The following is a 16,674-nucleotide window of genomic DNA, read 5'->3' as shown; positions in this document are numbered from 1 at the left end:
TTGTTTAGGTCTAAAGTCAATAACAATAAAATTTAATTACCATGTCACCACATACTAAAATAGATTTTATAAAACCATAAAACTAAAGAGAACTTGCCGGAAGTCAGTATTGGAATGCTTTACATTATTTATTATGTTTTGCGGACTCATCGAAGTTCTGTCGTTTGGTGGAGGCAGATGGCGTAATTTACATCACATCTGCCCATATATGCTACCCTCAATGCCACCTTAGCAAATAAAAAATAAATGACTTTTTCTACTTATTGGGCGCCCCGGTCTAATTCTTGCGATAAAACTCCCAAATAAGAATTTTGATGATTGTATAAAATCGACTGATGGGACGACTAGGCCATCATTGTCTTTTTAGTTTGTAATCACACAAGGTCTAGGTAAAATGAAGTCGATATTGGTGAGTACTGTTTATTTATTACGTTTTAGGCTAGTGAGAAAACTATCAAATTATATTCCGATAGAAATGTCGAATGTGTGTGATATAGTGAAGCTCTGTTCGATTAAAGCGTATGAATCTAATAGCCAAATTTTTAATCAAACAAAGCAAAGTGACGTTTCCTGGATGCCCAGTGTCCCCCGAAAATGAAGTGTTGGGACAAAAGAGTGATATGATCATCTGATATCACTGATTCCGTACAGTGTGACAGAAAGGGTTTGGAGTGAGAAGTGAGGATTGTCTCATCCGTCTAGTGGTTAAAAAATGATTTCAAAACCATGGGTTCGATTCCCAGCCTGGAGATGAATATAGTTACAACCGAGTCTGCGTGCCATTTTTATTATACATACGTATTGTACTTATAAAAAGTATGTAGTTACGTATTATACCTATAATATAAATTGTGTCAGAAGAGAGAGAGAAGTTGGAACTGGTTCATTGGCCCATTCACAATAATAGAAGTGAACCACATCATGTCACTATTATTTTACACATGGCTTCATTATTTTACAATTTGACAGTTCCTGTCAAAATACTATTTAGTTAAGTATTTACTATATATTCCAAGTTTGAATGGTACTGGTTCGAATCTTTGGGATAATTCATGATGCTATTTGGTGAGAGTGTAGAGGCATGCAGCCTCTTTTATGACTTGCCAGTCTTAAAAGAGGCTGCATGCCTCTACAAGAGTAAATTATTGTATGAAAAAAAAAATTTTCAGAAACATGATATCCTGACAAATTGAAGCGGCTTGGCGATTCTAATTTCCATATTAGTCTTTATCAAAGGCCTTTTTTCTCCAGCAGTAGAATATTTTAAAAGATCGTTATTTTTCTTTTTAACGCCCGGCCGCGGCGTAGCCTGTATAATATAGGTAAAATACGGTCTTAATAGTTTTTCATCTGAATTTTTGATGATTTCTTTCCAATGATATTAATTCTGCAAGAAAATCTTGATCTTAAATGTTACAATATGCGATCAAACTTGTCGGTATCATTTAATTTGAAAGGAAACACCGTCGTCATAACGCCATTCCAAAATTTAATATTTTGAGCAAATTTGTCCACTGTACTGAAAATATTAGTCTGTTTAATTGTTCCTTTGTCCATGAGTGCCTTAATTTTTGTTATGAGCAACTTTTCTATTTAATCAAAAGGCTAATAATAATGTTATATTCCAGATCGCATGTTTGGCTATCGGTCTTTTAGACGCAGTGAGATCAGAAGACGATGGTAAATATCGACCGGAGCTTTATGGTGACAAAAGTGGTAGATACGATGCTTCCTACGACGGAGGATACTATAATTACAACAACCAAGCAACAAGAAATGCAGTGTATCCTAACTACTACCAGCAGTACAAGCAACAGTATTATAACTCTTATAAACCATATCAAGAGCTTGTTGCCCCGTTAGTTACCGCAAGGGCTAGCAGGTAATTGAAAATTATATGTTATTTTAACTATTACTTTTATATGAAGATACCTACATTATTTGGGGCACAGCGCCTTAAAAAAAACTAGCAGTGAAAAAGAAATCAGTAAAACGATCTTTGACTGGCCAAAAGCGTCTCTCTTAGGATTGCCTAGATAAACCTAAGGCATAATAGCACGAGATATACCTATACCTACTCGTAAAATTAAACTACAAGTGAATTTTGAGTATTTTTTTAAATTGTGTTTTGTCTGCCTGTTTGCGCATCACGCTGAAACTACTGAACAGATTTTAATCCAATTTTCTATATTAAGGTGCTATGGATAGACAGTAAGGCTAGCTATTAAATACATAATGGCTTGGAATAATCTATCTATACATATAATAAAATTGTAGAAAAGTGGTGTCTGTACAATGGAAACATATAAAAAGTAGCAGGGGTTGTTATAATATCGATGCCGAACCCGAAATTGTAATTAATTTTTTTTGTCTGTTTGTCTGTGTGTTTGTGCACGCTAATATCAGAAACGGCTTACTCGATTTAGATACGGTTTTCATTAATATATTGTAGTAAGCTTCACTTAACATTTAGTGTTTATTTCATGTCAATCGGTTCATAAATAAAATAGTTATGTCAATTTAAAGAATCACGGTGAACATTTTTAACGTACAGAGTACGTACTACACGCCTCGCGCCTGAGCCTCCGTGGCTATATAAAGCGCGAAAAGTCACTATTCCACGCGAACGAAGTCGCGGGCACAGCGAGTAATAAATATGCCGTGGGCTTCCATAGTATGGATTCCATACTCATAGAACTCAAATAAGAGTTCGATTTGTACCTACTGGGTATTAGGTTTCACGATTCCGTAAAATTCTTCTTCAAATCTTAAGTCGGTCATCCATCCATTTAACGGTTTGGATTACTGTTATATGACAATGCATATCCGTTTAAGTATATTTTGTTAATTCTTTATGTCTATCGCGAATGTTATAGCATTGAGCTTTGTATAAATTAGTGAAACTGGTTAGCAATGTTTCTAATTGTAACATTGAATAAAAGCTTAGTTTTAGGAGTGATAAGTCATTCTCATTATAATATTTTTTGCTAGTTACTACCACTATAGTTTTCTTTATGTTATATTTTTCTAGTGTGGTCCCGGTGGCTGTTACTTCAACTGCTGCTCCGAAAGTGGCTCCAACTGCTCAATACGCTTACACAAAAAATTACGGCAACGAAGGCTATGCTAGAATTATCGAACAAGAAAACGACATTAATGAAAACACCTACCAGTACAAATACCGAACTGAGAATGGAATAAGTGCAGGGGAAAGCGGAGTAGTTGATGCAGGGAATCCCCAAGGAGGCACTAGGGTTCAAGGCTTCTACGAATATATCGGGGACGACGGTTTAACATACAGAGTTGACTATGTAGCTGACGAAAATGGATTCCGTGCCAGTGGCGCCCACTTACCAAAAGCTTAGTTAATAGATACTAATAAATTTCGACCCACAATAAAATCGATTTCGCAAGTTAAAAATGGATTTTTATATAACTGCCCGTATTCATTTTAGGAGGTACAATAAAGAGTAAATTGCGGTGTAAAAAAGAATTGTAAAAGAGTTTATCTTCGGAAAAGTTAACTGCTATTCGAATTGTTATGTTAAGCTACATTTATTTTATGAAGACAGTTTTATAAAAGCTAAATTTATGGTATTGGTTTTCCATGCACGCGATTTTACGATTAACAAATAAAAATGGAAAAGTTTTGAAGGTATTTACAACTTACAATGAACAAGATAATATAATAAATGTGCCAGGTTTTTAGCAGAGGTCCGATGTGAATAACCTTTTGGTTTTAGTAACTAATACAAATTACAGTTAAAATAACCTTAGTGCCATAAATTAGCTTTTTATTCCGAAATTTTATGTCAACAAGCAGCAAGGCAATCAATTTAAACTTTATAAAAGGAGATTTCGATTTGGATTCCGTTTGTTTTTCTCATAGATGTAAATGTGCTAAAATTAATAATCGTTTCGCTTTTGCAGACCACGTTTTTTGAACGCACCGTTGACTCGCGTTTTAGAAACGTGCATCGACGGCGCGCTTTTATCCTACAGAGCAGTTTGTTGTCGTTTGTATCGATACACACGCACGTTAGCATCGTATTTGTATCGATTCAAACGCGCGACACCGGCGCGTCTGTATCGATACACACGCGCGTTAGCATAGCGTTTGTATCGATTCAAACGCGCCGGGTATTCTTTTTTAAGCTAAACTAAAAAAGCTAAACACTAAGATAGAGTTTAGTTAGAGATGAAATAAAATAGGTTAAATATTTAGATCGTCGTCCCTTAATATCCCCTGGCAAGTTTTCTTGTAGAAATAGCTGCCATGATCATGTCATTGACAATTTCTGCGAGTTCTTACCATTCAAAACTTATAGAATTTGACATGCTGCGAGTGCTTACAAAATACAAAAAACTAACTCTTCAAGAAATTGCAGTTGCCAGTGAACATTTTGCCCATGCATTGAGTCTACGCAAAATGGCACGTGCTCTACTCTGTGTAGGTACATATTACGGAAGCCCAGTGTAGCAGATAAAAATATAATGGCAGAACTTCTAGCTACACTATAAAGATAAGTAACGGTCACAAGTAACGATATTTCTTAATTTAATTTAATACATTTAAGGGCGACCTAATCACTAAAGTGATCACTTCCGGGCAACCCATACTTACAAGTAAGAGAAAGGGGAGCCGCAATGCACAAACATACACTTTAATTACATTCCTTTTACATCAATTTGCAAGCCACTATTGAAGTAAATGATTATTGATTACCTATCTTTGTAAGAGCTATTTCGAATAAAAATCAAATATCAATTCAAATAAATATATTATATGAAGCTGTCAAAGTAAGTAAGCTGGGGAGAGGGGGGATGACGGGGTACCTACTTAGCCTTAATTCACACGAGCGTTATAAAAGCGTTGTCGTGTGAACAGATACTTGGGAATGCATTTGTTCTATTTGAACGCTTTTTTTAACGGACGTTAAAAAAGCTCTCGTATGAATGAAGCCTTCACGTTTGAAGCTCAATGAAACTCACAACGTTATTCCTTTCTAGGGGGTTTTAATTGTAATAACTATTATGTTTGTTAATTAATCTTTGGTAATCAAAAGTGCGAGTCAGACAAAACAAAAAACTATTATGCATAAAATTAAATAAAAATCTGTTTTAGAATGTACGGCTTAAGCCAGCCACTTGGTATAGTTATCTTACTTTGAAGATTGAAACACATTTTAATTTTTTTTCTGTGATGTGACCAAAAATTCACGGTTTTCGGATTTATTCCTTTACTTTTGCTATAAGATCTACCTACTTGCCAAATCTTATGATTCTAGGTTAACGGGAATTATTACTTGGTACGAATTATTTGGTCGAGAATAGTATTTTTTTTTTGTAATGTAACCACAAATTCAGGAAAAAAAAGAAAGTCTATTTATAATGTTTCAACTCAATCGGACAAGCAATGTCCTTTAGGATAGAAGACGAATACCTATACAAGTATTAATAATTTTTCTATTACCTATGTACTAGCGAATACCCGACATGTGTTAGATACTACGCTAAGACAAGTGTAAATTAAAAATTTATAACACCCCCGACAAGTGAAGATTACAGTAACTAGAAAAAAGCTGATAACTTTTAAACGGCTGAACCGATTTTCTTGGATTATAGCTAAGAACACTTGATCAAGCCACCTTTCAAAGAAAAAGAAACTAAATTAAAATCGGTTCATAAGTTTAGGAGCAACGATGCCACAGACAGATACACAGATACACACGTCAAACTTATAACACTCCTCTTTTTGGGTCGGGGGTTAAAATGTGCCTAATGAATTGTTTTAGAGGTCTAAAACCATCTTCGCATTATGGTTTTTCTAATGAAACTATTATCAGCTCTATGATTATCAGATTGAGAACATTATAATAATTTAGATAGGTTTTATTACAGGTACGTAATCCTAGTATTTTTTTGGGGTTGCTCAGAAAGGATTCCTAATAAAAACACTGTGACTAGATTATAATAAATAATAATTAATTGATCATATTATTGATAAACAGATAGAGATTCCACTTTTAATGATCACTATTCATCCAACTTACCGGTTTCTTTAAACATGAGTTCTGCTTTTTATGATTCTCCCTGCTTGAAGTCATTCAACTTTTGAACAGGTCAATAGTTCTTGACATTCCTGGTTATAATTTAAAAGTATTTATCAAAATTCAGATATACCACGCTGCTGCCACTGAAGCTATCAGTATTTTTTTAAAACTAATATAGTGCTCTTGAAGAATTTAGTGCAGAGATTTCTGTACTGAATTCATTAAGATCGTTTTAAAATCGATAGAGACGATAGAGAGATAAGTTGAGATCGGTCAAAGTAAAAATGGAATCCTTATAGCGTCACTAGTTGTTGTCTGTCTGTCGTGTCTATCAAGTCCCCTCAAGGGAATCAAAACCTATAGGACACCATCCGTTGATTTAGAATCACGAAATTAAGCAGGTAGCAATGTCTTATAGCACAAAAAAACCGCAAAATCCGAAAACTGTGAATTTGTGGTTACATTATAAAAAGAATAATTAAAAAGTGTTATTTCTTGTACAATGGTACGGAACCCTTAGTGTGCGAATCCGGCTCACTCTTGACCTGTTTTAACCCCCGACCCAAAAAGAGGGGTGTTATAAGTTTGACGTGTGTATCTGTGTGTCTGTGTATCTGTGTATCTGTCTGTGGCATCGTAGCTCCTAAAGTAATGAACCGATTTTAATTTAGTTTTTTTTGCTTGAAAGATGGCTTGATCGAGAGTGTTCTTAGCTATAATTCAAGAAAATCGGTTCAGCCGTTTGAAAGTTATCAGCTCTTTTCAAGTTACCCTTACTTTTTTAGTTAACCTTCACTTGTCGGGGGTGTTATAAATTTTTAATTTACACTTGTCTTCTAAAATTTGCGATTATAAAATATTTCTTTAACGGAAGGGTCTTCCAAGAACTTTTTAAATATCGGAAATGCGAGTAATAAGTTCAACCAGATAATACTACTCAAAAGTATGCTTTTGAGTAGTATTATCTGGTTGGTAACTACTACTACTAAAAATATACTAAAAATATTATATAGTAGATGGGCTAGGTGCAATAAAAAGGGATGTTCTGTACAACTAAGAGTCGCCACAACAGCTATTAAAAAACTGAGTAAGCTTTTAGTAAGTGAATGTCAGAATTTTAGTAATCAGTTACAAAAAGCTACATAATAAATTAATAACATTATACACAATGGGTTTTTGCGCAGTCTTTAGATGATCTAAAACGCATGTTATAAAAGAGCGCTAACACCTACTCGTAAAAACAGGTCAAGCATCCTCAAGATTTTGTAATTATAGTGATCTTCAAATATCATTATTTCAGATCAGATTCTTATTAGTGATTCAGATCAAAATGCTTATAATTAATTTATTTTAGTTGTGAATCTATGTAATAAAAAAAAAATCGAAAAAACGCGTTAGTTCGCGAGTTCATGGTTCTGTATTAATTTATCAAATTTAAACTTTAGAGATTCTATAATCCTTGAATATTCGGCAGTGGTGATTGTTTAAGCCATCGATGTATAGTTTCAGCACAATGACTGAACTTCGATAAATTCATATTCAAAATGTAATTATTTCATGTAGAACTACTAGTGTCTTTAAGCTTCAGCTTCTACTGAGAAGAGTCAGCAAGAAACTCAGCAGTTTCTCATTAAAAATCATACAAAATTGTAATAGTAAAAGTATTGTATCAGTGTAACAACTTATGTTGTGAGCAAATCAGACGGATAGCTCCATGCAACTTTGTCACTAAGGAATTTATCAATCGTATATTAGTTTTTTCATACAGTAGTAAACCTTTTCCGAACCATCGGATAAATCATCAATAAATCAAAAACCCATATCAAACTCAGTCTACGTATCTTACTTATCATACTTTATCTTATCTATCATCATGCCTAAGGATAATTTTATGATACGAACTTCCATTTTCATTTCTTTATAACCCTGAAATCTGAACCTTCAAATTTTGTCTTTTTTGAAAAATTATTTATATTTGCCATTTGCATTTTGAGTTATATCATCGAGAACCTGCTGCTTCAGTATGATTTTATTGAACTAGCTGTTGCTCATAACTTCATCCGCGTGGATTTAGGTTTTTAAAAATATTGTGGGAGCTCTTTAATTTTCCAGGATGACCTTTATGTCACTCCATATCTTTAACTATAATATATCCAATATCATGGATATTGGATAAAATTAAATCAATCCATTGCTCCATTGCGGCGTGATTGAAGGACAAACAAACTAGTAATAGGGGTCTAGTAATAGTCTTCTAAATTATGGCACATTTACATAGGAATAGCTGACCCATCCCAGGTTCTTCGGATAGAGTTTCTATAAATTTGTAAAATTTCTTTTTAGTCGGAGACTAGGTACTTTGTAGAAAAAACCTACATACAAAATACAAAATGTCAGTCAGTCAGTTAATCCTATAAAAAAACTTACACCTTAATAAACATTACTCCAGCTGCTGTCAATGCTCTTTCATTGCTTTCAGTGACGGAACCCTAAACAACAAGATCAAAATGGTTTCCGTATTAAAATATTATAAGAAGCATTTATGGTGGATGATATTTCATTATTCATTCATTTTAATACCAAACAAGGATACAATTTAGATGATACAGTTTAAAACGTGTGTTTTATTTGAAATATTAGAGCATATTTTAAATTCCAATGTTCTTTTAACTTGTATACTTGTATAATGATAATTATTATGAGTCTTATGATTTAATTTTAAATCAGGGTTGTTAATTTATATAATATTGCAATGATTTAAAAACGGGAGAATTTACTATCTGAAATGAATTATAGATTAGATAAGAATTGATATCCACTAATCTTTTTCCAATTATACACGTGAATAGTACCTCTAAGTGAACTTCGATCAAAATTATACAAAGAATTCGTGTGAAGAGATTAGCAGTTATACTTGTATACGGTACTAAAACTATTTAACTACTAACCTGGAAAAATGAATACGGGTATAATGAGGAGCTGACGGACAAAACGGTGTAATTTCACAGAACAAAATTTTACAGGAGGAGATCTAAACTGAATGAAACCTTTCTGAAATTTTGCAGAAATTATACCATTTTGATCAACATCACGATCTATAGACTCAATTTTAGCATAGTTTTAAGCAGTTTTGCTTAGCTTCAAGTTTGTATGTATGTTGTTTGTATAAAAATCATGAACAATGGACTCAGTACAGTTTAAAAAGTGAAGCATTATTGAAAAATTCAACCATCTCCAAAAAATCTTTAACTCTTTTTGCGTCTAATGCTCAAAGTTAACTATTACAATACATAGTTAAAACTATCTTATGAGATACTGCGAGGTCTTAGTTCGGGGCAAACCACTAGTTATTATGTACCTACTTGAATCATGAACCACTGCTGTAGGTATTGTTCATGATCTTTGAAATCAAATATTGACGTAAAACTTCGGTTAAGTCGAGAAAGATATTTTTTACAAGGCAAGCAAATAAAAATTTATGAAACAATAACTTAAGAAACAAAAAATAAAATATCGTAATGATCTGAGGAAAAACAAATTTCGCTCAGAATACTATGAAAATATAAAATCTGCCAACCCTATTTCTATTTCGAACAATAAAATGACGCATAAAACGAGCATTTTTATCGGAATATTTATGCAAAACAATAAAATATTTATAGAGTGCCTAATTCTTAATGACCCATTAGGAATTGGGTTAAACTAATAATAAATTGATTGAAAACTGTAAGACAATGAAATTATATCCATCCTACTAACATTATAAATGTTAAAGTATTTCTGCTTGTTCGTTTGTTAGTTTGTCCTGCAATCACGCTTCAACGGAGTAAAGTGGACGTGATTTTTTTTGTATGGATTATAGTTAACGGCCTGGAGACAAATATAGGATACTATTTAATTCCGGAAAATCAATGCAACTCCTTATATTCTTACGTGGCATTTTCTTTTCCTCAGTTACAACTTACGTATTGTAATAATAAATGCTGAAATATTATAGTAAAATTGTTTTTCTGTCGCTTGTTATATTTTAATGTTGTAGTACATATTTTATATTTATGAACTCAAAATTTTCTCCTCTTTCATTTGACACCCTACTCGATACAATAGCAAAAAAAAATTTGGAGACTCCCACTTTTTTCATGTAATATCCGTTAGGTCAATTTTTTCGTATAAAATGTAACGTTCGTATAGCCTATTTCCGATTTTTCAGCTAGGTATCTTCCAGCACTTAACGATTTTAGTTGTTTTTTTTTCTTGCGTACCAATAACTAATGGTTTGACAAATATTTTAAATCTAGTATTAAGAATATACTTTACAAAACTGGACTTTCTTAACATTGAAAGACAGTACGTTTACTTTTTTAATGATTTGCGCAATTTTGTTTATCAGGTGACTTAGTTTAAATAGTAATAACAATATTCAGCATATCCCAAATGACATATTGAGAAAATAGCGCACACGTATTGTTTCTACTCTATGAATGTAGATTTTTTCTGTATTTAAAATTAGTATTCTCTTGTAGTCAAAATGGCATGCTGAAAAAATCAAATTACCTGACTATCATATTTGCATTCGATATTATTATTAAAATTTTGTTGCATGGTTGATGAGTAGGTACCTACATACTATCCTCGAAACAAGATACTAAATAAAATAGATAAAATGAGTCAAAGGTAACAAAATATGCGGGTGTGGTATAGATAAGAAGGTATTTTCCTATATATGGTCATGTTTTATGTCAATAGTACAGATTTAGTTTTATTGTGATTTTGATATGACAATAAATTCAACCATAATGTTGTTTCTATTTTAGTTATCAAGTCTAAATACTATATGCATAATAATGGATGAATGTATATCTTTAGGTACACTCTTTAAAAAAGCTGGAAATAAAACGGAAATAAATCAGATTGAATCGGAATGTCAGAATTCAGGAACAGGTAAAACTGAACTTTTATTATTGTTATTGCATAACTATTTATTGTATACTAGCTAATGCCTGCGACTTTGTTCGCGTGGATATAAGTTTTTTAAAAATCACAAAGAAACTCTTTTTTAATTTTACGGGATAAAAAGTAACTTATGTGGTAATCTAGGTATAATCCATACTAATATTATAAATGCGAAAGTGTGTCTGTCTGTCTGTCTGTCTGCTACGTTTTCACGGCCCAACCGCTGAACCGATTTTAATGAAATTTGGTACAGACTTGGAATACATTCCGGGGAAGGACATAGGCTACTTTTTATCCCGGAAAATCAAAGAGTTCCCATGGAATCTAAAAAAATCGAATTCACGCGGGCGAAGCCGCGGGCATCCCCTAGTCTATCATATAATTGCAGCCAAATCCGTTCGGTAGTTTTTGCGTGAAGGAGTAACATACATACACACAAATTTTCGCCTTTATTACATTAGTGAATTTTTATTATTTCTGCACTTTTTATAATTTGGTCTCTTTTATCCATATCTGGTCCAGGAATGTGGTTTTCCTTTGTTTTAAAATACGATCTTCTTTATGTTCATAATGGTTTATAAAAAAAGCAAAACATTTAAATGTTGACAGTTTAGTGGTATTACTGATACGACAAATTGTTCTTTTTATTGGTTAACAATCTAAGAAGAATTATCCGATTCCTCCGATTCAAGAATTTTTTTAACTCGTCGGAACATCGAGACAACACTGTCATGCCATACATCCTGATGTATCAGGATGTATGGCAACCCTATATTATTTGCATGCATGGGCTACGTCTATGGTAAGTCCGAACTCATAGAACGCGAGGTGCGAGTTCGGGGCAAATTACTCGTAGATTATTATTATTTTTTAACAGCTAATTACATCCGTTTATTGAATAATACGAAAACCTATTATAATGCTAAATGCTGACCATCACCACTATCGAAGGACATATTATACACTAAGCTTTTAGTTAATGATAAGATGGAAACGGAACTATACAGTTTTATAATAACGATGCATAAATTTAATCATATATTTTAAAAACTAGCGCCAGCCCACAGCTTCGCTCGGCGAAACTATAAGTCCTATTTATTCCTTATCCTGTGGGAATTTCAAATTATTCGGCCTTTTTGACATTTAAACTATCATGAGTGATTTTCATCTATACTATAATATTATAAAGAGGAAACCTTTGTATTTTTGTATGTTTGTATTGAATAGGCTCAAAAACTACTGGACCGATTTCAAAATTTCTTTTACCATTACTTAGAGGGATTCTTCCGAATCCGTATATGCTATATTTTATCCCGGAAAATAGATAGGATTTTTCGTGGTAGTGTCCACCCGTGCGAAGCCGGGGCGGGTCGCTAGTTATAAATATAGATTGTTACGGCTATACTTATAACTGGACCCCAGATGGGTTCAAACTAGTCTTACGTCGACTAAATACGAGAGTATAGCCGTAACAATCTATACTTATTCGGCCTTATTCTTTGTGTAAGAGGTACTAAATTTTAGCATTCTAGGTCCAAGGGTTTGCACACAAAATATTGCACATACTAAAATATTCCTATAAATATTCTTATGGTACAGTTAAGTACATCCTAATTTTTCCAACCATTCCAGAAAATATTTACCCACCTATTAGAGTAACACGAAAGTTTAATATTATACTTAAATGCGAAAATTTCTGTCCGTGTGCTAGTTTTCCACGGTCCATCTGTTTTACCGGTTTTGATAAAATTTTGTACAGAAATAACTTGCATCCAGGAACCCTACATATCTAGGCTATTTTTTATCCCGAAAAATTAGAGTTTGAACGGGATTTTTTAACACCTTTTACCACGCAGACGAAATAGTGGGCATCATCTAGCAATAATAATATAACTACACGCAATGTCGCGAAAAATGGCTAGTTAATTTCATAAAATATCCACTACTAATTTGCGAATAAATTTAAAAATCCTTTGAATAGTGTTTTATTGTAAACATTTTGTATAAGATTTACAGCTCACACCTAGATCCGTCTGTTTTGCTTCGAGGTATTATTAACTTTTAGTATTAGGTACACTTATAAGAGTCTTTTTTTAATCGTTAATATCCTTTTTCTTTCAAAAACTTCTCTCTAGTTTGAAAAAAATCTATACATTTTTTATTTGGATATTTTCATGGTTTGTAGGAAAACAAGTAGCACTTATAGAATCCACTCCATGTTTACAGACATTAAAAAAAAATTCCTACAATAATTGTAAAATCACAAAATACGATTATTTCTTAACAAACTGTGTTTAAAATTCTTTTTTATTTAATAAGTATGTATGGATATCAGGTTATATTGTAAATTTTTTAAGGGCCCATGTTTAGTAAACAGAAGTACATAAATGCAAACAAACAACACAATAGCAATAATATTATATTTTGAATACTTAATTACAGAAATCGCGTTTGAGTTTTATTATTCCAATAACAATAAATTAGTCTAATTATTAACTCATAATGTTTAATTTAGATATAATACGACAGAACGAAATGATCTTATTTCGAGTAACTGTGGTAAAGTTATTGTTTAAACAAAAGCTTTGAAGTTTGAACACTTTGACTTAAAAATGACCTTATGATTTAATGACTAATATGGATAGATCAAGTGCTATTTTAATAAAAACAATTCTTCACTCTCGTAGCAAATTATTTAAATGTTATTGCAATTCGTAGTCCAAAGTGGGTGGTTCTATCGTTGATATAAAAGCGTGCGCGGATTTTTTATCCGCATTCAAACTAGTTCAACGAAGCTAGGCAATCTTAAAAAATAAAAATGAGATTCGCCGTAAGTAGATTACTTTTGTTTGAAATAAAAACGCGGACATGATAATAAATGCGATGTGTTAAAATTTTGGTGATATTAATATGAGTATTTTGTGAATTCAGGTGGTCGTATTGGCATGCGTGTTGGCGGTCGCCCACGCTCAACTCATCCCTAATACAGGAAGATACAACCCTGACAGTGGACGGTACCAGGCCAATAGATACAACACTAACCAGTACAACAGATACAATAATAATAACCAGTACAATCGCTACAACAAGAACCAGTACAACCCTTTCAACAACCAGTACAACCGCAACCAGAACAACCAGTACACCCCCTTCAAGGCTTTCGTTACGTCCACTCCTTTCCCCCGCCCCTCAGTCACAGTGACCCCAGCCCCAGCAGTGGTTCCTAAATTAAACCCTGTATCAGTCGTCACCCCTGTGGTCACTCCTGCTCCTTTCGTCCCGGTCGCCCCCGTGGCCCCCGTTCGTCCCGTCGTCCCTGCCGTCACCGCCGCCAGGGTAGCTGCTGATGCCCGTTCTGCCGAGACTGTGAAATACGGCAATGAAATCAGCCCAGATGGTGCCTACAATTACTTGTAAGTACAGTATAAATATAATATTTTTTTTGTTATAAGGAGAAATATAAATCGTTACTAACAATTTGTCTCATTTTTTAGCTTCGAAACCAACAACGGTATTGCCGCTCAAGCCGAGGGTGTACCCCGTAACTTCGGTGGCAACCCACCCGTAGCTCCTGCTGTCGCTCAAGGTTCCTTCTCCTGGTACGCCCCCGAGGGTCAGCTCGTTGCCCTCCAGTGGGTAGCTGACGAGAACGGTTACCGGGCTATTGTAAGTAAATTTCTAGAAATATTGATATAAGACCAATATAATTAATTAAAAATAATAATTATCATTTACCTGTTAAACTAAATTTGTTTAAACAATTGAATCTTTTACCAATAATTTCTACACTCATTTAAAATAAGAGCAGATATTACTTATATGGAAACATATTCAGGATCATCAAAAAAAACATTACATGCAACCGAAACACTGTAAGTGCAGAACACTAACTACTGTTGTAAAGCGGAAATAATATTCCGAAATTAGTGGCACGAAATTATTTTCACGACATTAATTTCATTACCAATTGCACGTGTAAACGTCTAATTTCGTAATGCAAGCATTGCGAAATTAGACGTTTACACGTGCAATTAATAATGAAATTAATGTCGTGAAACTAATTTCGTGCCACTAATTTTGTAGTGTAAATTTCGCTTAGGTGTAATAGTTAGGCATTTTTCCAAAAAAGCAAATAGGGTCTAAAAATAAAAGGTAAATGTCAGCCAGACAACTATGCTAATTCATTTTTTTTTTGCATTCCAGGGTGACGCTATTCCCCAGTCACCACCAGTACCCGACCAGATCGCTCGCGCCCTCGCCTACGTCGCCAGAAACGCTCCAGTCCCGGCCGTCGTCAACGCTAACTACAATAATTAATTATTTATTATTTAACGAATAAAACCACCACGATCATAATTCCAATCTACTTAGAAATAATTTAATAAATGTACAAAATACATAAAATAATGTGATAATTATTATTATAATTTGAAATACGAACTGATGCATTTTGAGTGTGAAATATGAAAATTTTAATAAAAGGAAATAGTTGATAATTTTCTGGTCGTCTTTTCAAATTCCTGGCTTATCAAATCACATGAAAAGGATAATCCAAAACAATTACTGTAGAACAGAACCATCTTAAATAAGTTACGATATTTTGAACTTTGGCATTGTTTTTATTAAAACAGAAATTGTATTTTAATGCAAAGATTAGCATACTTTGTGATTATTGATCCAGTTTAACAAGAATCACAAGATGCGATGTGGCATGGAAATCGATGAAGATCGATAAAATCAGGTTTAAAAGGTGATCTTAAATTATATGAAAATAGTTCAAAGTTTATTTCATTAATATTAATTAAGAATAATAAATAATAATTAATGGGATGACTATCTGCCAAATTAAAAATACATTCAAGTTAACAGGGCTCTCTCTGTTACTCGTTTCATACAATCGTAGTTCCAATTTCATTTGAATATTAAGCAACCAAAGTCCATGAAATTTTGCAGACATATTCTAGATCTGTGTCTGTGGTGTTTTAGATTTTCCTAAAAATATGTAGTTTTAAAATTACAGGGGCTCAAAGATTTGTATGAAAATTTTTAAGACCGCGTAACTTTGAAACCGAATATTTTAACAGAAATCTGGAAAACCACAGACATAGATATTAGTTTCTAGAATATGTCTGTATTTCATGGACTTTGGTTGCTTAATATTCAAATGAAATTGGAACTACGATTGTATGAAACGAGTGACGGAGAGAGCCCTCTTGAAGTTCATAAAATATGATCGTTAAAAATACGTATTCTGGAATATAGACCTTGGAGTATCACAAAGAAGGTTCATTTGTCGTCAGGACAGGGTAAAAATTAATATAAAGTTAATTGTTTTTAACCCGCGACCCAAAAAGAGGGGTGTTAAAGTTAAAGTTTGACTACGTATCTGTGTATCTGTCTGTGGCATCGTAGCTCCTAAACTAATGAACCGATTTTAATTTAGTTTTTTTTTTGTTTGAAAGGTGGCTTGATCTAGAGTGTTCTTAGCTATAATCCAAGAAAATTGGTTCAGCCAGGTTCAGGTTTGAAAGTTATCAGCTCTTTTCTAGTTACTGTAACCTTCACTTGTCGGGGTGTTATAAATTTTTAATTTACACTTGTTCTTTTTAATAACGCTTTCTTTTTAAGAACTTTTCAAATCACCTCATATTATTACTAGATGATGCCC

At 33.2% G+C, this 16,674-nt stretch overlaps 2 protein-coding genes across 2 annotated transcripts; both read left to right on the top strand.

Moving 5' to 3' along the window:
- The first annotated feature begins 227 nt into the window (after positions 1 to 227).
- LOC123866682 (larval cuticle protein LCP-30-like) lies at positions 228 to 3,411 on the top strand. Its single transcript, XM_045908362.1, has 3 exons — positions 228 to 409; positions 1,629 to 1,882; positions 3,032 to 3,411. Exons 1-3 carry the CDS (start codon positions 395 to 397, stop codon positions 3,363 to 3,365), a joined length of 603 nt encoding a protein of 200 aa, XP_045764318.1. The 5' UTR covers positions 228 to 394; the 3' UTR covers positions 3,366 to 3,411.
- A 10,335-nt stretch (positions 3,412 to 13,746) lies between these two features.
- On the top strand, positions 13,747 to 15,475 carry LOC123866634 (larval cuticle protein LCP-22-like). The gene is made up of 4 exons (XM_045908298.1): positions 13,747 to 13,836; positions 13,938 to 14,419; positions 14,501 to 14,672; positions 15,210 to 15,475. The coding sequence occupies exons 1-4, from the start codon at positions 13,825 to 13,827 to the stop codon at positions 15,321 to 15,323; spliced, it is 780 nt and encodes a 259-aa protein (XP_045764254.1). The 5' UTR covers positions 13,747 to 13,824; the 3' UTR covers positions 15,324 to 15,475.
- The last annotated feature ends 1,199 nt before the right edge of the window (positions 15,476 to 16,674 follow it).

This window comes from Maniola jurtina, chromosome 7 (assembly GCF_905333055.1).
Source record: "Maniola jurtina chromosome 7, ilManJurt1.1, whole genome shotgun sequence".
NCBI lineage: Eukaryota > Metazoa > Arthropoda > Insecta > Lepidoptera > Nymphalidae > Maniola > Maniola jurtina.
Note: the sequence above shows the minus strand (reverse complement) of the source record. Positions and strands in the feature narration are given on the sequence as shown.